This window comes from Aquila chrysaetos, chromosome 2 (genome assembly GCF_900496995.4).
Source record: "Aquila chrysaetos chrysaetos chromosome 2, bAquChr1.4, whole genome shotgun sequence".
Taxonomy (NCBI): domain Eukaryota; kingdom Metazoa; phylum Chordata; class Aves; order Accipitriformes; family Accipitridae; genus Aquila; species Aquila chrysaetos.
This window is the reverse complement of record NC_044005.1, coordinates 69,640,691-69,662,893: the sequence shown is the minus strand read 5'-3', so window position 1 is coordinate 69,662,893 and position 22,203 is coordinate 69,640,691. Positions and strand designations below refer to the sequence as shown.

The 22,203-nt window shown below is 36.4% G+C and overlaps 1 protein-coding gene across 10 annotated transcripts in view; it reads right to left on the bottom strand.

Annotated features, from left to right (window-relative positions):
- Positions 1–22,203, bottom strand: part of MAP3K7 (mitogen-activated protein kinase kinase kinase 7) — a 47,608-nt gene that overhangs the window by 24,092 nt on the left and 1,313 nt on the right. For 8 of the 10 annotated variants that reach the window (XM_030000194.2, XM_030000202.2, XM_030000212.2 and 5 more), the window contains exons 2-10: positions 11,016–11,126; positions 9,300–9,365; positions 7,751–7,796; positions 6,939–7,077; positions 5,679–5,803; positions 4,435–4,563; positions 2,181–2,311; positions 1,704–1,785; positions 363–514 (exon numbers count right to left, since the gene is read on the bottom strand). In XM_030000194.2, coding sequence (XP_029856054.1) covers positions 363–514; positions 1,704–1,785; positions 2,181–2,311; positions 4,435–4,563; positions 5,679–5,803; positions 6,939–7,077; positions 7,751–7,796; positions 9,300–9,365; positions 11,016–11,126 — 981 coding nt within the window. Of the gene's footprint in view, positions 1–362; positions 515–1,703; positions 1,786–2,180; positions 2,312–4,434; positions 4,564–5,678; positions 5,804–6,938; positions 7,098–7,750; positions 7,797–9,299; positions 9,366–11,015; positions 11,129–22,203 lie in introns of those variants that run through there. The other 2 variants (XM_030000277.2, XM_030000266.2) reach the window with 2 other exon arrangements.

The following is a 22,203-nucleotide window of genomic DNA, read 5'->3' as shown; positions in this document are numbered from 1 at the left end:
AAAACATAGTATTTTCAAAATTCACATAGATATTTAATTCTTTTATGCTATACTAACATTTCAATTCTAAATTAAGGCAGCGATTTTCAAATATAAATCTTTTTAACCTAATGAATCCCTTTAAATAAAATGAATTATTTCTTTTTTATTTCATTGGAGATATTATTAGAGCCTTCCAGTTTACCTTTTTGAAACAATTCAATATTTTTCCATCGCCTTTCATGTTCTTTTCCTATAACTAACTGGCTCCAATTTTGTACTATTTTTGAAAGACGACACTAATGTTTCGTAGCAGTTACAATACTTTTGTCCATCTTTGTCCATTTCATTATTATGGTTCAAAATTGCACACATTGGCTTACCGGTTGCTTGGCTGTATTTTTCATTTGCTGTGCCAATTTTGACTCTAAACGTTTAATAGTGTCATTGGTAGAAGCTCCTTGGAAGTCACTTGGTTCCATGTTAGCATCACTCTTGTTACTTGTGTTTGTAGAAGTGATGTCCATGAATGAACCTAGAAATCAGTAACAAGGAAAAACTTTTGAGAATTTCCATTAAAAATACTGAAATGCATCTCTTCACTTGAGGATTCTCAGAAGCCTAACTTTGCTTTAAAACTACACTTTTGAAAACTTTTAATGAAAGGCAAGCTGCAAGATTGCAACAGATCCATTAATGTAAGAAGCAAAAGGAGTGAAAAAGACAGAATACACAACTAAGTACTACGATGACATTCTGAAGTCGATCTTTAGCTTCCTCTGAAATTGTTGGGATAGATGTTATATTAACAACACAACCAGCAACCTCATTCACAATTAATGACAAAGTCCATCATTAATCACAGAGGAGCACAAATACCTGAAAAATAACATTGTATGTTCACAGTTTAAAGTGATAAATCGTATCTTAAAATCCTGTGCTGAGGGGTGGAGAACAGCTAGTAAAGTCAGTACAATGCTACAGCTGAAAAGATTTTGTAATATACACATCACTAAGTTGCAAAGTAGCCAAGAAAACTTTATCCAAAATAACAGCAATTTGTTTGGAGATAGAAAACAAACCAACAAAGCAGTGGAAGGTGAAGACACCTAAGATTAAAAACAACTGAAGTGCGAAAACTGTACTCTAAAGAATGAGAACACCAATTATCTTTATTTTTTATTATTAAAAGGATTTCTCTGAAGGCAAGACTACCTGAAAGCCTAGCCCACATTTTGTTCCATTCACCTTTCTAGTTATTTCCTCAAACTTAATTTAAATTACTGTATTTACTGCATCTTAACATAAAACAACTGCATGTTTAAATTGTGGAGATCATAACTGAAAGCAGGTGAAGCTTTCCAGAATAGTCAGAAATTTAAAAATGCCAACTCCTAAACATTACATTTGAGTGAAAGAGTGTCAATTGCTAGCAATCTTCATGAGGAAAAAAGGAGAAGACCTTAAAGCTGGACATTTGGAGACAGCTTTTATTATATGCTTGTACTCTGTTAGAGGTACACTTCAGCAAAACCATTTGACTGAGAACACTAAATATGATGTGGTATGAAGTTTTAACAAAAAAATAGATTCCTGCCAAGGCTTAAGATTTTGGAAAGGTTACCTTTCCCAATTTGAGTTCAAAATCAGTATGAGAATGTGCTTTATAATCCATCTGCATCATTTCATGTTGCTGTTCTTTTCTCTTATTTATACAAGTGTACCTGTACTAGTGGCAGAGTTGCTTTGGCCTTCATCTGAATACTGGCAAGGATACTGCAGAGGTTCATCAGCTCCCGGAAAGTACTGTGAAAAAACAGGAATGATTTGACAAAGTAATTAACAATTGTTTTAAAATTATTTAAATTGTATCTCATAAAATAATTTATAAATATGTTTATAATAATTTATTTAGAAGATAAATAAATGCAATTATTTTTAGTAATACATTAAATACATCTATGACTATTTTTATTTATTTCCCCAAATCTGTTGTAGTTAGTATGCCTCTCCCATAAGAAGAGGAATGATTTCCCTTCTCTATTGTAATAATTTGATAATTTTTATCAAAAAGAGAGAGAAGGAGAGAGAAAACATGCAAGCCTGCCTTTAGAGTGTGATAAAAGGCATACCTTTTATAATTCAATTTCCCAACTTAACAGGTTAAGAAATGATTAAGACACTAAAATAAATTTTTATACCCGCATCAAGTGTGTCATTATTTTAACAATTTCCTCCATGGATGGTCGTTGTGAGGGATCCTTGGACCAACAACGGGTCATTAAACTCTCAATTGGTTTAGGTAAGTTTTTGATCAGTGGTGGCCGAGTACCTATAATGGAAATTAGAAAAAAACCTTAATTTGTTAAACAGACTATAAGATGACCGACAGCGACTGATCTCTCTCTGGTATTTTGCTAAATAAATACAGGAAAACGTATAATTAATTGTAGTCTGAAAGAACTGGCCTGTACTTAATCCTCTCTCTTACAAACAAAAAACTGACAAAAAAAAGTTCCTTTGCAGGACATACAAATTACAATTACATACAAACAAGTAGAAAGAAAATTAAACTTTTCATGTGGTAGCGGTTTGAATATATTCAGCGACTGACCAAGTATAACATATTACAGTGGCTAATGAATGTGTTACCACTTTCTGAAGAATAAAACTCTAGACCAAACTAGGAAGCAAGCAGTAACAGCCTTTGGTTTCTAATGCTGTACTCACAAGGGGGCGGGGGAAGAAAGGAAAAAAGTATTTTTGAGGGCTGATCTTGCTCTTAAGAACTTCCTGAAAAATTATTAAGCACTGGAAGTACCAATTTTGGGTGACTTTTTCATGGCCTATACACATTTTTAATTATGTATTTTACTTCAACTGTTGTGTAAGTATTCGGCTGGTTTTTGGTTCAAGTTCTACTCTTTTTACTATTTCACCAATGACTACAATTAATGGACATCCAGTTGTGTTTAATCCATGAGATGTAGTGACATTTTGCATAGAAAGCAGCCAGTATTTAAAAATGTATCAACCATAACAAGTAATACATGAAGTAAGAGTGTCACAATGGTTTCAAGTGAGATGAAGTGCACTAACACTTCCTTCTTAAGAAGGAAAAGAAGAAAAGGGGAAAAAAAAGAGAAAAATAAAAAAGAGAAGTTTTTAAAGCAAAAGTAGGGACAGATAGGGAATTTGTCTTCCCCTAAAGGATACTCTCACACCTTACCGAGGCTTTCTGATTTGACTATTACATTTACGCTTACTTTTACAGTTAAAGCTTTTATGCAAGGCACTCATCACTCCTAATCTCAATGACTCGTGTCCTTGAAAAACTGAAACGGAGAATCTCTTTCTTCATTAAAAATGCCATTTACAAACATCTATCTTTGGGCATTATTATGACTATAATGCTCATCCATTCTATCACTGTCTGCCCCTTTCTCTTCATTGAATAGGATGCCTGTGCTCACCTAAGCTTCTATCATTTAGTACTGAAGCAATGACACTCAGGCAGAGTACCGGCCTTCGTTCCTTGTTTGTTAATTACATCTTCCAAACAAGTTCATGCTTTCTTTGATGTTGTCTTTCACAAATGGCAGAAACTCTTGGCAGACATTCACTGAACTACTTCACTATCATTACTTAATTCTTCTTAAAACTCTGCTTTGCTATGGTACCTAAACCCACACTGTTGAAAGAGTTACACCACTAGCATGAAGATACTACAGTCTATTATTCTGACCAATGTTGTAGTACTGCTTTCTTTTGTCCATTTGAATCCAACCATTGTCTCCTGTTTATATTCTAAACTCCTGAGAATCTGTTCTGTATAGTACCTAGCACAGTAGAATCCCGCTCCATGACTGCACATAACTAGATATAAAGGTAAAACAATTCAAACAGCAGAACAACAACAACAACAAATAAACCAGATGAAAACCAAAGTAACATTTTTAATGCCTAATGGTCCTGCAGGAGTTTGAAAGTTTCTAGCATTTCTAAAGACAGGTCAAGTTACTTAAACTCACACATTTACTGTAGACTCCCAATTTTAAAAAAAAAAAAAAAAAGAGAGAGAGAGAGAGAGAGAGAGAGACAACTTGGCTAATAAAATTCATCCAGACAGAGGGGTTCTGGGTTTTTTTGTAGCACATGATTGAGATCACTTTTAAAATGGAGTGTCATAACAAAAAGAACATGGCTCTTCCCTTGTTTGTTCATACACTAGTTACATGTAGCAGGAAATGCAAGCACTGTAGCAGCCAAGTAACACAAAAACCACACTACACAAATGTGGCAGTGTCTAACTATTAAGTCTTTATGACAAAAAAGCATATTTAATGAAGTATAAAACAGAAAAACTAGTAATTTAAAACTGCACAGTTACAAGTGTTTAGCAAATTTATAGGTCAAGTCCACAACTTCAAAGACGATAAAGTATTTTCAACTCACCATTGTGAACTGCCCACATTATGCGGAAAGCTGGACCACCAATCTCATCAAAAGGTTTCCTACGGGTGATTACCTCCCAGAGAATAATACCCCAGCTGAAAACGTCACATTTTTCACTGTAATTGCTACCTGGAAGAAAGCCATCAATGTAATTTGTCTCTTTTCTATATAACACATTAAAAAGAAGTACAGTTTGAGCTGATAAATAGCTCTATATGCTTTCTTTCACTTCACATTTTTTTTACTGAGAAAAAACAGTTTTCTAAAGCTGGCTGATTCACACTAACTTAAGTCTGAAATAATTTGACAGTAGGATCGTTAAGAATGCCTCTCTCTGGAAATCATTCCTTTTCACTTGGAGTCATCCTGAAATGATAAAACGCATCCGTTTTCTTAGATAATATTTATAGTATATAATATAAACCGCAAACGTTAAGTTTCAAAGATCTCTTGCATTCAGGATTTAACTGACTATGCTTGCTTCCTCTAAATATTCTTCTTCAACTCACTTCTTCCATGTTAGTGGCAATATGCCAGCCAATAACATGTCATATCCATTGCTCTTTATTAATTACAGGTTTCTAGCAAAACTACTAAGTTACCATATGAACAAATCAGCAGATTCCTCAGTTCCTCACCATCTTATTTCCTCCCTGTTTATTATTCTTACTCTTTTTGTTATGTCATTACTTAATTGAAGTTCTTTGACCGCAAGTTCAATATTTCCAAGACTCCTGATAAAGGTGCAGAGACACATAGGTGATTTAGAATAATGAATAAAAATATTCAGAGACTGCAAAGAAAGAATTATTTAAATGTCAGGAGAGTTTGAAATTACTTAATCTCAGAAACAGAATAACCCTGGGGAAATAGCCCTCTGGCTGTGTTTTACTTATAAAATAAGAAACAGCAGCTGTCTAAAGGTACTCCTTATGTAAATCTCAGCAATGACACAAATAAAGGTTCCACATCTTCATGTAATTAATGGTCTAATACTAACACAACAGAGTCAGTTCTGTGCTGGTTTTGGAAACTCCGCATAATTATGTGGCAATATACAATCATACAGATTTTTAAATAAATGTTAGACTTCTGCCAAAACTCTTTCAGCTGTTACCTCAAACTTTAATACACTGACTGACATAAAGTAAGATTACATGATGCTCTTACTTCCTACACCAAATTCATTCACATTTGCATTCCTGGAAAGAACACATAATATTGACACTGTAAATTATTGTTACCTTCAAAAACTTCAGGTGCCATCCAAGCAGCACTTCCCTTATTGTTGGTCATGTGTGTTTGAATATCACAAGCTGTACCAAAATCACAGATTTTTAGAACTGTCCCCCCAGCTACCAAGAGCAAACTGTCAAAGAAAAAAAATAATTAAAATTGCAGGATGAAATACTCTGGTAATAAACCACTGATTTTTTTTTACCCCAACAACTATCATTCTAATATAGTTGAGTACCTAAGGCTTTGCTTCTTAGTGCTTTAGTTTTATAATTTGAGAAATAAGTAAAGTCACTTTTGCCTAATCTGAACATAAGAAATATTTTAAAATAATCAAATATATATTATAATTTATTAATATTTCTACATGCTAATTTTAAATAAATATCTTTAGCCATAACAAACTACTAAGCATATATTGACAAAATTAGTCTTTCAGATGCCAGAGGTTGAAAAACAAGTGCTGTAAAAATTTTACCAAAAGAAGAACGATCAAGACTCCCATTAATGTCAGTCAACGTAGATATTTATTTAAATGAAAGCACTCGAAGTTACATGTTAACAGCTCTCTAAATCAAGACTGGGGATACAAGAAAGAATTCAAGATTTAAAGTGTGGCTTCACATTATAATTTTATCTGGTAGTACCTGCAGGCTACCACCAAAAGGGGATGATCCTGCTGATCCCCTAATCTGTTTCCACCTAATCTGTGGAGCCAGATCTGAAGTTGTGAAATGAGTCAGATAACAAACTGACTGGGCAGAAAACTATCCATTTTTGTTTCAGTGGAAAGTGATGGGAGATTCTGGCAGGGGTAGTGGAACAGGCAGAAGGAAGGGATAGAGGAGGATGGCTATGTGGGGAAAGAGCTCTGATGTATCAGAATAAATATGATGTTAAAACCAAGCAACCAAACAACTCCCACTTAATGTTCTCTTACTGAATAGCACAACCCATTGTAGAATTGGGGCATTTTAAATGCCTCTGATTAGAAGCCACATCCCTATCAAAACCCTCTTCCATGACGTAGGGCAGGAGCAGGATGTTTTTCCAGTTTAACAGAAAGTAACTGAGTACAGTTCATTTCCTGTACTATGCACCATCATTCTGTAACTGAAGTTTCAAATGCAGAGCTTTCATTTAGAATACAGTGCATCCAATAAAGTTAGTATGAATTAAAGGTATTTCTTTCAAATGTAATGAAATTATTACAAATTATCTTAAATTCCAATTTTAAGAAAATATGAAATATGAGCCATAAAACCTACTTTGGTGGTTTCAGGTCTCTGTGAATTAGAGCCTTTGGTTTCATACTGTGGAGATATGCCACTCCTTGGGAACACTGTAAACACCAACTCATGGCATGTGCAGCAGTATAATGAGGCAGAGGTTCAGCACCATGCAGCACTGGAAAACAAAGGCACAAACTAAAAAGAACTTTATTGCATATTACAACAGATACAACAGAGTTAACAACATACCAGTCAGAAAGCTCTATGGAATCTAAGTCATTATCAATGCCTCATTACCGCAACTGAAAATATCCTTCTGCTGACTGTTAAAATAATGGAAATGTCAAAATATTTTCCGTTTTTTTAGTATGGTTTTCATAATTTTTGATGTTAAAATTCAATATGAAAGATGTTGCTTGTTCTCAGCTATCCCTGGTAAAGTATATGTTAAACAAATGCTCAGGTAATTTACAAGGTAAGGAACAATCCTTTCAGATGTTCCACTGGAAAACCTGAAATGACTTCTATAAAATGTAACAAACTAATATCAAGAAACAAACCAGTGGACTGAAAAGCAGTTTTTTAAATCACACTCCTTTCTCCTTAAAATTATGTTAAGAATTTCAAAGAACCACAGAATGGTTGGGGTTGGAAAGGACCTCTGGAGGTCTACCAAGCAAGGTCAAGCCGGCCACCTACAGCTGGTTGCCCAGGACTGTGTCCAGGTGGCTTCCGAGTATCTCCAAGGATGGAGACGCAGGTACGAAACAACTTTATATTTTAGATCATGTTTGCCCTAACACTAGCACTTCAGCTCCAGGAAGACACTATGTTGAAATGATACTCACCATTGTATAGAGAACCTCCTTCAGCATACTCCATAACAAGACACACCTTTGGGAGGGGGAGGGGACAAAAAATAGGGATGTTTTAAACGTAGGGGCGGAAAACAGCTTTTGTAAACTGAAAGGAAAGTTCTTTGAGAGGAACTGCAAAGTCTCCATACCTAAGCTAATGGAAAATTTATCTATGAGGTAAAGAGTCAGTCTGAATGGTACATATTTAAGAAACAGAAATCAGTTTTATACTTAGTTCCCACTGTAAGTTAGGAAACAAGAGAATGACCTCCCTTCCCCCAGTCTTGAAAAGCAAATGCTATCTTCAAACTGTAATTAATTTGCCTTTTTTTTTTTTTAGTGGCTTACAAAAAATTTTAAATACCATGTGTCGTGGTTTAACCACAGCCAGCAACAGCACCATGCAGCCACTTGCTCACTTCCCCCCCACCCAGTGGGATGGGGGAGAAAATCGGGAAAAGAAGTAAAACTCATGGGTTGAGATAAGAATGGTTTAATAGAACAGAAAAGAAGAAACTAATAATGATAATGATAACACTAATAAAATGACAACAGTAGTAATAAAAGGATTGGAATGTACAAATGATGCGCAGTGCAATTGCTCACCACCCGCTGATCGGCACCCAGCTAGTCCCCCAGCGGTGATTCCCCGCCCCCACTTCCCAGTTCCTATACTAGATGGGACGCCCCATCATATGGAATACCCCCTTGGCCAGTTTGGGTCAGCTGCCCTGGCTCTGTCCTGTGCCAACTTCTTGTGCCCCTCCAGCTTTCTCACTGGCTGGGCACGAGAAGCTGAAAAATCCTTGACTTTATACTAAACATTACTTAGCAACAACTGAAAACATCAGTGTTATCAACACAATTCTTCAATTCTTCTCATACTGAACTCAAAACACAGCACTGTACCAGCTACTAGGAAGACAGTTAACTCTATCCCAGCTGAAACTAGGACACCATGTCAAAAGAATTTCACTAGTACTAAGAAAAAAGGGATGCAGCATTATTTTAACCAATTAAATAGCCCATACCAGAATTAGCTAAGGATACATCTGTCCTGTCACAGTACTTGCTTTTCTGCTTTGAGAATTTGTGGGACTGTTTGCAGCTGTGGCAGAAAGAAAGCAAATCCTGAAAATTGCATATATGAGAATAGGAACTGATTTACAAGCTATGAATCTTGTGTTGCTAATGTATTTTCTTTTCATATTGCAGATTTGCAATTAATAGGACTGTAGATATGAATGACACTACATATGTAATACACCAGATGCCATTCTGACAAACTGAAGTATAATTGGTGTTAAGAAATAGCTTTGAGGTTTTCTTGAAAGAATTTATTTCTCATAGCAGGGGAAAGAAAAAACAAAAACCTGAAAATATCAACCAACCTACATATCTGTATATTTCCTTATTATGGCTAAAACACACAATATATATAAAATACACATTTTTGTATATAAAATACTCATTTTGTGCATTGATGCTTGCATATGTTAAGCTAGTCACCTTTTGTCATACTGAAAAAGCTATAACTTACTGGGTTTAGACAGGCTCCATACAACTTGACAATATTGGGATGGTTTACTCGTGACAGTTGTCGAAGCTGCAATACAAATCACACTTCATTTCAAACCACAGGAAAAAAAAGGCTAATGCTTTATTTTCACATCTATAATTCATAAACCACAACAGCAATTACAATTTTCTGTCTGCATAACCCTAGACGGTGATTTTAGGAATCACAAGACTGATGGCCCTGTTTGCATTTTAATTTATTTCATTAGGTTTGTGTCTAACTGGAACTGTATTTTCAAAGAAATTTTGAGGAAATTAAATTTAAAGAAAGTATTTTTTTCACGGTATAGTAAAATCACTCAAGTCATAAGTACTGTGCAACTACGACCTCTATAGGTTCGGTGCTCTTCCTAGAGCCTACAATTTTGGAATCCCAATTGTCTGACTACATAAACACTCTGAATCATATTGGCTTTATTCACAATATAGAAGATTACTGTTCTTAAAAAAAAAAAAAAAAAAAAAAAAAAAAAAGGCAAAACCCCACAACCCTATAAAATAAGCCAGCCAGTTTAATATTAACGTGACATAGTTCCAAGAACCTACCACTGCTTGCACTAACTGGCGATCAGACTATTTTGCACTGAATTTTTCTTTATCAGGAGGTAGTAGAAGGGAAGGAAAAAGGAGGTTTTTTCCCTTTATACAGACTTCTGAGGCAGCTTATGCTGTTCATTGTCTAGGGAGCTGATGTTATGTTTTCTGTACACTTCAGAAGTTCTAAAAAACCAGAATGAAGTATTACAACTGATGCTTGCACTGTGTAGGGTTTCCTGAATCCCAGTAATTACTGAAGTACTTCTGGCATTATCTTCTCAGATCTCTTTCGAACACAAAAATGCTAAGAGACTGATCAGATCTACTCAGTATTAAACTAGACTCAGATTAATAACATTACAAACTTTCCATGGTAATGAACAACATGTAAATATTTACACAGAGGGGCTTATTACAAATATGCTTCCTTTAACCCTTCAGTGTGTTAAATTTTTAGTTCCAAAATTAAGAGATTTATTTTTAGCATATTTTGTATATCTTGAACATCCTAGATTCTTACTGACTAAATACTAAGCAGCATGTCACAAAATATCTCATTTAAATTACATGGCTAACTTTTGATTCTAGAAAATGTTATGTATCTTTGGAAGTTTATCAGTTTATCTGAACTACTCAAGATCTTTCTGAAGAAGTAGACATTGAACGGAAAGAATGATTGCCCTTAAATGAGTTAGTAATAATAAACTGACATCTAAGAAAAAAACCCAAAATTATTAGAGCTGCTAAAAAAACTAAGAAACCATTTCAAGTATGGACCTGATCCTTTGAAGAACCTATGCTGTAGTCCCTGGAAGTGTTAATCAGCTCTAAGATTTTGGTGGGTATTTCAGCTGCACCCCGACTCAACACTCGGACAGAATCTAGACACTGGTGTTTCCCCAACTGTGTGCCCTCCTTTCTCCCCCTTGCTTCCAGTTTTTATGGAAAGCGAACTAAAGGAGCTGCAATGTGCTCTGACAGATGTCCTGTTCTGCAAGACAAGGAGTCCAGGCTTATACTGGGTACCACAGGCTGCATTTACCTTGTAATACAGACATAGCTTTTAGTACACTAAATGCACCCATGATTTTAAGAAAACAAGCTCTATCAAACCCCATATTTTCCAGCAAACTTACTGTACCTCTACAATGAAGGCTTTTCTTTCAGATTCACTTTCTATTTGTTTAATGGCCACATCTTTAGCTCGCCATTTTGCCTTGCACACCACACCAAAAGCTCCTCTTCCAACAACCTAGAACAAAATATGAACACTTGAGTTAAAACTTGAAATGGTTTCATTTGCTGCGCAGGACTTCACAAACAGAAAAGAAATTTAACTTAGAAAATTGAAGACACACAGAATCAAGTTTTGCGGCAGCAATTTAATATTACGCCATCAAAGCATAACTGGTCCTTAGCTAAGCTTCCTCACAGAAGAACTGGAAAACACACATACAAACATTTTAACATGCAGTAACAGTATTTCAGAAAAGTATGATCTTAATTATTTCAAACAAGATTTGCTCAGAAGAAAATTAGGGGAATGATGGCAAATTTACTTTTATAGATTTGACCAGTGAAATGATATCTATCTGCTGTATTTGTTTATTCTTGCTAGTAATAGGAATTCAAACTTCTGAAATTTAAATGCATATGCAAACAATTGCACAGGACTACGATGAAGTCAGGATGAGGGGTTCAATGTGCTCAAAGTTACCCTTTCATTTTCTCACAGATGCCTCAATAGTGTGAGAGTAGCAAATTCTCCTGAAAGTCCTCTAAATAAGCACAGTGTCTGTATAAACTATGCTTTCTCTGTTTTTGTTGAAGTCTGCTTTCTAGTTTATTTGGAATTAACATTGTCTAAAAATATACAAGACCAGACAAGAGTCATAACTCTTCACTGTAACTTTACAGAAGCAGACTACATTATTCAAGAATCCTCTTACTTTTGGTGTGAAGAAGCCCTACCACCACCATTATTTGGAGTAGTTCTTTGAAACAAAGCATGCAAATGAAAGCAAGATAGAGAGAAGTGTCCTTTTACTATGAGGTCACTTTCAGTTACTGGTGAGTTACAAACTATGGTAAATTGAAATTTCACTTTTTAATTGTGTTCTTCAGGGGAAAAATGGCAACATACAGAAATAACAACAAAACATGCATATGCAATGTAAAGTTGAAACTAGCGTGTCACTAAAAGTGACTCTAGCTGCTACAAGAAAGCACAGACAAGCAAGTTGTTACACATACACCAAAGAGAAAGGTGGAGAGAAGAGGAGGAAGAAATGGAAGGCACACAAAGGCACAGAAGAAGCTAAGGGATAGGAGCTCCTCCAACTCCAAAAAATGCAAGGCAGGGCAGATGAGAAGGATGGGGACGGGGGAACAAACAAGGGGCTAGGTAGGGGGGTCTCAGATTCTGTATTTGGCCCTAGCAGCCTTTCTTCACTGTTGGTTTTAACAGCATTCCGTGCTTGTCTTCCTAGTCCTTGATTTCAAGTAATATCATATGTATCCTGAGGAACAAAGCAGACACTTCTAATGAAATGAACACTTTTTTGGGAGGTGAATGAGAAGAGAAGGGAAAGGAAGGGAAGTAAGGAGAAGGTGGACAAGAAGCATTTACAAATGTGATTATCATAGCAGTTTATTATGGCAGAATTTAATTTTTCTGTCTTCCTTAAATGGGTAATGCACACAAAAGAATATTATTTTGGATGGAAAAACACACTTCCCAAAATTACAAAGCTCTTCGCTAGAAAATCATAGTTATTTATGACTTTATTAAAAAAAAAAAAAAACCAAACCCCAAAAACCCAGAAAAGGGGATGGGAAGGAATATTTAAAATTAAAATACAGAGATGCATCATAATTAAAGGACCCACAAAATGTTCAAACATAATATTACATCCACATTATAAACAGCACACCAATTCTTATAGGTTCACTAGTGAATTCATTCCTTAACAGGATGATTTCTTAAGAGAAAAGTGTGATTTGTAGGAGATCAGTGAATGACCACACATTCCCAATGCTGAAACAATGCAAACTGCCTGCTGCCTGAATGCTCATCCTTTGAGGAAACAACATTTAATAATTTTACCTTCCTTTTTTTTTTTTTTTAGATCCCCCCGCCCAGTAATAATCCAGAACATAAATTAAGAGTGCTGATCCAGAGAAGGCAACTTGGTAGCCAGGACTGTACAAGCACCAGACTGTACTTGTCAAGGCTCCATGTCAAAGCAAACTGACTACCATTTATGTAAACCATACTTGGGTTAGGTTCTCGCTACATGATTTCCTCATAAATAAATAAATAGTGAAGCTGATTTCCCCTGAGAATGGGGTGGAAAAGGCTGCAGGTGCACAGCTCAAGACCTGCTAAACTTTCATGATGAATATGAGAAAGTCTGGAATCAAGGGCCCGATTTGAAGAGGGGAGAAATATAATTAAGAAATAATCAAGATTTTGCATTAAGAAGATGAGAAAAGGGGAAGTATGCTCAATATTTTTGAAAGGTTACATGTGGATATGAGAGACAGCTGCCCAGCAGCGGTGATCAACAGCATTTTCCTCTTCTGGTTTCCTTAATACACACAAAGAAGTATTCTTCTCTTTTACATTACAGCACACACTTACCCTTCCAGGAGTTCCTGGTTTCTCACCTTTACCCTCCACAACAGTGGTTCATAGACTGAGTCTACCACAAGGTATCCACAGCAGATCCACAGAACGTGTCCCGTTCTGCCCCATGTGAAAAGGGACCTGTTGATTGTCACCTTCTCCCCCAACTACAGTATAGGGCCTTGACTCTTCTCTTGATATAACACACACCAACTATCTTCTGGCAGTCCACAACTGAGATTGGAAACACCAACCCATATGAATGATAGTCAAGCAGCCTATGAAAATAGTACATCTAAACAAACTGGAAACAGTGAATCACCTGAAGACCTAAAAGTCCCAAATAGTCTCCCTTGGTGCTTCCTATTCTCTCTCAGACCACGTTTTGAATAAAATCGCCCAATTTCTTGGGGTTGGCAGGACCCCCACCTTCTTCTACTGGCACAAGAGAGTTGTCCATTACAACTCCTCTACCCACCTCGCACAGCGCGTAACCAGACCTACAGTTTAAGAAAAATCTCATCAGTCTGTGCGCGCGCCATTAAGCCTGCATTTCACAGAAGTGCTGACTTACTGAGCGCATGGAAATCATCCACTGTGCAAGCACACGTAACTCAGACAGCAGCCTGCTCGCTCCCGAGAAGTACTGATGACAGACGGTTACAGAGAGAAGGATGCCACAGCGCAACTCGGGCAGGACGAACTGCACTGGCAGCAGCAATGCAAGGTCTGCTGCTCCCCTACGGTATGAAGGAACCCAGACTGGTGAAGTAACTGGGAAGAACTCTTCACTTTAGGAAAAGGAGGTGTGCATGTAATGATTTCTCCTAGCTGGATACAGCTGGCCTTATGGCACAAGGCTGAGTGAGACTCCTTTTAGAAGGCTCCTTTTCTCAGTGTACCTTTTCTCACACTCTTTCACGGTTTTTGACTACGGCTCTGTCACATTCAATTCAGTAACATGGAAAAAAAAAATTGCTATTTGAAAACAGTGCATATATGTCAGTTAAAAGATTGGTCTCAGATACATCTGATAAAATTTAATGAAGCAATTTGAACTTTTTTTTTTTTTTTTTTTTTTTTTACTTAGCCCGAATAATTTACAACAGTTTGTGACAGATCAGGCTTACTTTTTTTGGCTAGTCATATCTTTCCTCGCTGAAAACACTTGTGTATGTCCATATGTACAAATATATGTATTGCAGATATAGTTTTAATATTATGACTATATAATATATACTACATATTTTATATATTAAATATATTTATTTTTCACTTGTATATAAAAATAAAATTACATGTATAACAGAAAAAAGAACGCCCAAGTATCTCTTGCATTTGATCCCACATGGTCAAATTCAGCCCATAAGCCAATACAACTGCATACTGTTCCCCTCAAGATAAATCCATGACTATCTGCAAGTTTAATACCAAGAATTGGTACATGTGTTTCCAGTTCACATACTAGAGAAACTACTATTTTTCAATTTTGCCATATTTTATATAACATTTCTATTCAATGAAGAAACTAAGATAAACAAGTGTACCACCCAATGTGATGCTTTACATTGTGCCATGAATGTCACAATACTTGGGCTCTAGATGAAAAGTGGAATAAATTCCATGAATCAGATGCACTTTATGAAGTCCCTATGATGACTGGGGTGGGGGGAATAATAATAATAATAATAATAAAAAAAACAAAACCCATCAATGTCAAGCACCAACAGCAAGAGCTTACCAGGTAATCTAAATCTTAATTACATAAGAGAAGGCTGTGAGAGACCATCTGATATATAGATTTTATGGTTGGCGAAAAGAGTTTGATAAATGACTATGCAGTCAAGGTTTCATAACAATTTATCAGTGACTTGGTGCCTGCTTAGGCAGAGGGTTGAACTTGAGAAGAGGACACGAATGCACTGAATATTTACCTAGGATACAGGGAAAACAGAGAAGAGCTGATCCTCCATTAAAGCAGCTCAGCCTCTTGGACAGCATACGAAAGGAGCAACCGTCAGAAGCAATGACAGATCTGATACAAATTTGAAGTTTACCATATGTGAAAGCCCAGTATGTCTTTCCTACTTAATCTGGAAAAAATATCTTACTCATCGTAAAAACATCCTTTACAATCGACAGAATGGAGCTTGTGGTGGATTCCACTTGCATTTCATTTTCTTCCTTTAAGATTTCACTGAACTTATACTTTAAAGGAGTAGGTATTAGAATTTGTCAGAACAGTTTAAACACTACGTAGTTTCCTTCAACACCGTGTGCTGGAACTAAGTAACTTAATAGCACAGGAGGGAGGCGCTGCCTGAACTTTAGTTTCTTCACGCTCATTCCTTCTTGTCCCCTGCTGTTGGTGCCACACCATATGTTTGGGCAGTAGTGCATATTCTGAATTATATGAAGCACAGTTAATGGAATTATTGACACAACAAATCAATAAACAGAAGTTGATCTGTAGCACTGTGTATGTTTGGAAAATGATCTAAAAATAAACACATTCTTTTGGTAAAAGACTTTATCTCTCTAAATATCTTCTAGGAGAAAAAAGGAAAATATAGGGCATGACACATTTAGAAATAGAACACCAGTGCTTCTACTTTTCCACATAATAGAATTAAGTTTGTTAAGAACCACTCGGTTAGTACACGACACAGACACGGTTTAAACTGGTAGAAATGCTTAAAGAGCTTTAAAGATTGAAAAGTATATACAAATTTATTCCTCTCCCTATGAAATTCATACCAGTAAAAAGCTATGTTTTACTGTGCGACAAAGCGACATGGTGAAAGAGTGTGCCGTTTGCATGTTTTCCAGATAATGTATTTGGAGTCTTATTTAAAGAATATGAACCACGCAAGCTCCCTGGAACAAACATTACCTCTGCGTACAAATAGAATCAAATGCTGTACATAAACAAAGATACATGATACTGACTTGTAAGTATGTAGACTATACTGACTGGTAAGTATGTAGACTAGAAATCATGCAGGAAATAGAGATTGCAGATACGTTAAGCTCTCAAGGATATATTTCACCCTAAGGGATGTGACCAATAACCCCCCCTGCCCAAGTAAAACAAGAAAAATGCATCTCTGTTTATTCAGATGCACCCTATTCCCCTGTCAACTGTCAAAACTTTGGAAGAATTAATTTCAACTTTGTGTTAACTGCACAGGTTTTCTATTCACTCAAAAATATAAAGAAACAAAGTTTTCATCTCTATCCATGAAGTTTCCATGTTAGTTAGCTCTGCATGCTGGACACCTAATGCTTTTCTTTCCAAAAAAACCTTGCTGGATATGTAAGAGAGCAATAAAATATAATAGCTCCCTGGTTAGCAGATGTAGTATTCTTTGGAGAATTGTCTTCATAATTTGCAGTAGCTACACGACATTTTTGTTTATGATTTTGGGAAGACAAGCAGTTAAAAAACCCAACACAACACCAACAAAATCCGTGCTTCCAAACAGACAGCAGTCTCTAAATTATCTTTAATATCTATGTCCCTTTGGTTACTGGTATATTTGCAAATGAAAGGTTTATGCAAACTGAACTTTTGGATCTCTCAACCTTCAGACACAATGCAAGATGGAGGGGGAAGAAAAAAAAGATGTTCTACAATGCTTTGTAAAAACAGAAACACATTTTAAAATTCAGTTGCTTCTACTTTCTATCTACCACAGTTCCAGCAGTACCAACAAAGCATACTAATACTTTCAGAGACTTTCACACATCTGCCCATACGACACATAGAAAGCATATAGATTAAAAAAAAAAAAAAAGTGCCAAAAGCAGCCATGAACAACAGTTTACAGCCCCTAAAAATATATGCCTACATTTTCTATCATTCATTCAACCAGCCTCAAATTCCAACTTTGGTTCCTCTGTGTGTGCTATGCTTTATTAAGCAGGTTGAAGCAAATCGGCCCCGTGCCACAAATAACTGTGGCCAATACCCTGGCAGTACTTTTAGGAAGGAGTTCAGATCTGCCAATTCTTACAGCTATGTTCTTTGACTGGTTAAGTTTATTTGTACAAGTGCTCAACCCAATTCTAAATGTTGCTTTCACTTTCTGGGATTCACACAGCAATGAAAAAAACCCAAACCCCCAAATCGCTCCCCCCTTCCTATCCTCCCCCCAAAACCCCCCATAAGCATTCCCACTAATTTTAAGTGAACTAAGTAACTTAGTTCAGATTTAGTTTCCAAGTTTCAACTTTAAAGTTATGCAAAACGTTGTAAGAAAAAGATATTTCTTAATGAAAATATCAGTTATTAAAAATCAACTTATATTCTTAATAAATACATATAACTTCTGCTTGCCACAAACTACTATAGTTGGTTCATATATAGGGCATCATCTGTTAGAGCTGAACAACACTGTACAGTTATTATTTAGTGACACAGCTATCTGAATTTAGTTCTGTTTTAAGATATCATTCTCTTTTCAACTTCTTCAGAACATGTTTATGGAGCATCAAAGTACCATCACATAGGTTCCTAAAATTATGGGTGTTTTCAGAAATTCTTCCTTTGCTCTGAACACACAACCAACCCTCTTTGCATTTTGATAGCTCAGTCATTCTAAGAAATGCGTGCATCTCAAGCAAAGATAACAGTTTATCAGGTTATACTTTAATTCCAGCTTTTTACGTACTCATAGTCTTTTATGCATCTGTCTCAAGAACTAAACTCATTTGAATTACCAGTAATTTAAACACATTAACAAAACACTTGTCTGATGTTCTAGTATGAATCAGTTTGTCCTGTTCCAGCACCCCAGACAGGAGATTCTAGTTTTATACACAAAATGCTGTGAAATGAGGCACTTGGGGTAAAGTGCTCCAACATGAGTTGGGCTTGCTGGACTGGCACAGTCTAAAATTACTGGTCTTTGAAAAACAAATAATCATTCTGCAGTCAGTAAAATACTGCTAGAATCCACTGGGTGGGATAAATAAGGGACACATGAAGCTTTTTCTGTTGTTTTCAGTTTTTGCTTTGGGAAAGGCCTTCCCCCCTGCCCCCAATTCCTGATAGCAGTTACACTGTCAGTTGTGACCTTAGCTGCTGCATTAGACATGGAACTTTATTACTTTCTCAAATGCGCATCTTGCTTTCATTGCTCAAATAGAACAACCTGTGAGGTTTCTTTCCCACGCATTCTTTAGGAGAGTAAAATAGAAGTTTATTTTACAGGATGCAGATTGATTAATTAAATAAATCTGCATGTGTAGAAATAAGTGTAAAGTCTTACATTAACAGTTTAACTAGCTTATTAGCCACCTCCTAACATTTGCTGCACCCTAAATTTCATCCACATTAAATTGGTGTTGTGTAACTTCCACTATAAACTCACACCCCAGCTGACACTTCAGCTATTTTCTTACGTAGATGAATGAAGAGAATCTTCCACTGGTATAACTAAACAAAATTTAAATAGTGATTTGAATTATATCAGAAATGTATTTAGATTAAAATCACAGAAAATTCTGGTGTACGTTTTCACCATGTACTAATTTTTTGCCTTTGCTTCTGGATGCCCAGCTTTACACCTTGAAGGCTTACTTTCTGAAAAAGGCTGAGAAACTGTAGATTTGACTGACTTCAAACAGATTCCTAACTACCAGCCTTGGCTCTTGAGAACCAAACCTTTTGTACTCATGTCAGATATCCAAGAATATTGTTCACGTCTCAGATCACACCTGCAGCTGTCATCTAAACTTCTTCCAATTTTGCAGATTGATGTTCTACAATTGGACTGAATCCCCCAGGAGATAAAAACAATGGAGGTAGTAACAACTCCATGTTCAGCGGGAGCTCATGCAAATCTGCTTTACCTTGTAGTGTAATGGACATAATCAGTCACTGCATCTCATTAACTTTTAAAAAGGTAACTACTATAAAGGGGAGCAAAACTCAGTTGTCTTGCTGTATTCCTCATTCTCTTGTCTCTGAGCTACTCTGCTCCATAACTGCAAGGAACACATGCAGTTCTCAGCACACTTCTCAGACAGTAAATGACATTATTCAACTCTTTCAAAAATGTCTAAGGTAGGTGAACGTGCCATAAATTGCATCTCCTTAGCTGCTGGCACCTTAAGTAGGTTTTTAAAAATAAATATTTAGAAAGCTTACCTGTTCATCTTAAAGAAAACATGACCCTAAATCCCCTTAGAATTAACTGCTGTTGCCTAAATAGATTGTTGAAAGTAAACTTCAGTGGATACTACAGTATACCAGCAGAGCGTTAAACAACAGTTTCCAAATAATTTACACTTTCAGACTGTTTGAAAGTAACTTGCAACCATGCAAATATGGCAATAGTTTTCAGCCTGGCTACATCAGACAGTGACTGGGCAGGGCCACAGCATACATGACCAGACACGCATCCTTTGGCTGTGCGATCCAAGGCATACACACATCATGTGATGAAGAGGTCTGCGTTTTGGTCATGTATGGGACTGTTATCAAGTTACATGATGGAGGAAGGGCTGTGGGATTTTCAGGAAAGAGTGGCAGGGAGCAGATTGCCAGAACAATTCAAAACCAAGGTCTGTTGATTGCTTAGATGTGAAAGCACCTCTGGGAAGAAGAGACAGCAGTATTTAGGCTAGATTTAAATATGAGATTTTAGAATAGGGCTATTAGGCTATCGTTGACTTGATTTCAGTGACATTAAGTTTTCAGATAAATTCTGTAGTTTTATTTATTCAGTTTCTAATGATTTGTCCATCTACTACCTGAAAACTTAAGAGGGGACATTCTCACAGCCAAAAATTTGCATGGTAAAGTAGGGAACATTTCTGTTGAACCCAAGTTTTACGTTGTTTTTCCCCATCTAGTTTTGCAGATGCTCCCACTGTGTCACATCAATTTTGATTTGACTCCAACTCATTCATAATAATTATCTCTGTATTTTACTTCAATCTAAGCACTTTAAATAATGAAAAGGCAGTTTGAAGTTGGAGACATGTTTGACATGTTGGTACGAAGTAACACTACAGTACAGTTAGTCATGTGCGTGGTAGCTAAAACAAAATATGGTATATTCTTGGTATTATCCAGTAGAGTTCAGCCAAACCTAAATGAAAGCACACTTATAGATCTCACATTTATTAGCAAGGACTCAGGGCCTGCAAGTATTCCAGAACTTCAATATCTATTAATAAACCAGTGGCAGAGTGGGACTGCTATCTGCTGACAAGACAGCCTTGATAATACAACAGCAAAGCTATGATTATACAGGCATTCATTTGAGTTCCCAGTGTAGATCTGTTGACACTCCATTTTGAAACACGTGAAGTTTGCCAAGCATATTAAGATCTGACCATTTTGAGTCCTTACAGCCATTTGAAAATTCTTGAAAACTTCTGAGCCTGAAGCTAGAGCACAGAAAATCCTCAGTAACAATGTATGTTTTGTTATGACTCCAAAGTTGACTGTTTGCGCTGAAACTGTATCCTGAGTAAGAGGTCAATACCCACAGTTGAGAAAAGCAACATCTAAGTATGGTCTCTAATTCATCTGTGTTATCGTAAAGTAGATCTTATTTCTTCCTCTGTGCAATGACATTTAGACCATGTTCAGCACTATGGTATCCCCACTGCATGTAAGAATTTCTGGTAGGACAGGTACACTGAGCGTAACTCAAAATGCTACACCAGCCGTCATCATCATCAGATTTTCTCACAGAGACATGACTTTAGGAGAGCTCGCCCTGCTTACATCACATAAGTTTTGTCATCTCCAACAGAGATACTACTTTGTGGATAATGCAACAACTACATTAAATAAAGCACAAATTACTGCTTAGGCATCATCTCTACATACATTTTTCTGCATGTAGTCCTGTCTCTGGGGGTGCTAGGCAGGTACGTAGGACACAGACAAGCTCTGAACACTAAATCTTAGAATGATAAATTCTAGTTACACCAATTATGCACTATGCAGCTCCACATTTCCTACATGTAAAACAGAGATATAATCCTTGCTAACAGCCTTCCCCAGGGTGTCATGAGAATTAAAGATTTGTATAGCATTTTATTAATTCAAAGTGCTATGTGTAACATATTAGATGTGCTACTCACTTCTAGGAGCCATCACAGGACATCTTTTTATGATGGATAAATTCCTATCAACTTTATTTTCTTCTTTGGGCGAGAAGAGCCATTGCTCCCAAAGCAGATGATTTGATCCCTGTCCATTCGTAAGTGTTGCAAAAACATCAGCATATTATCAAATGCAAAAATACTTTCAGTTCCCAAACACTGTAAAATTTTCTCACTTCAGAACAGTTAAATGCATAAAGGGAAGAGGAACTATTAGACTTACAGAGTCAAAAATCTTCATGATTGCCACATTCAGAGAAAGGGGAAAAGGGAATCTTTTGGAAGATACTATGTTCTGAGAATTTCCAGTGTCTGTTATGGTGAAAGCCAAAGTTACCACAACACTACCTGAATAAAGCAGAAAGTGCCCTGGTGTTCTAAGAAAATATTGCAGGTTTTATGTTCTGTGAACTCTCCCAGGCCACGCGAGCCCGCCATAATAATTATGAACAAACCAGTAGCTAGCAAACCACTTTAAAAAGGTGAGACACTGTGAGCTACTACACAAAACTAAATTCACTTCCCCATAAACTTTTTAAGAAAAGGAGGGTAATTATTACTGAAAGAGAAAGAT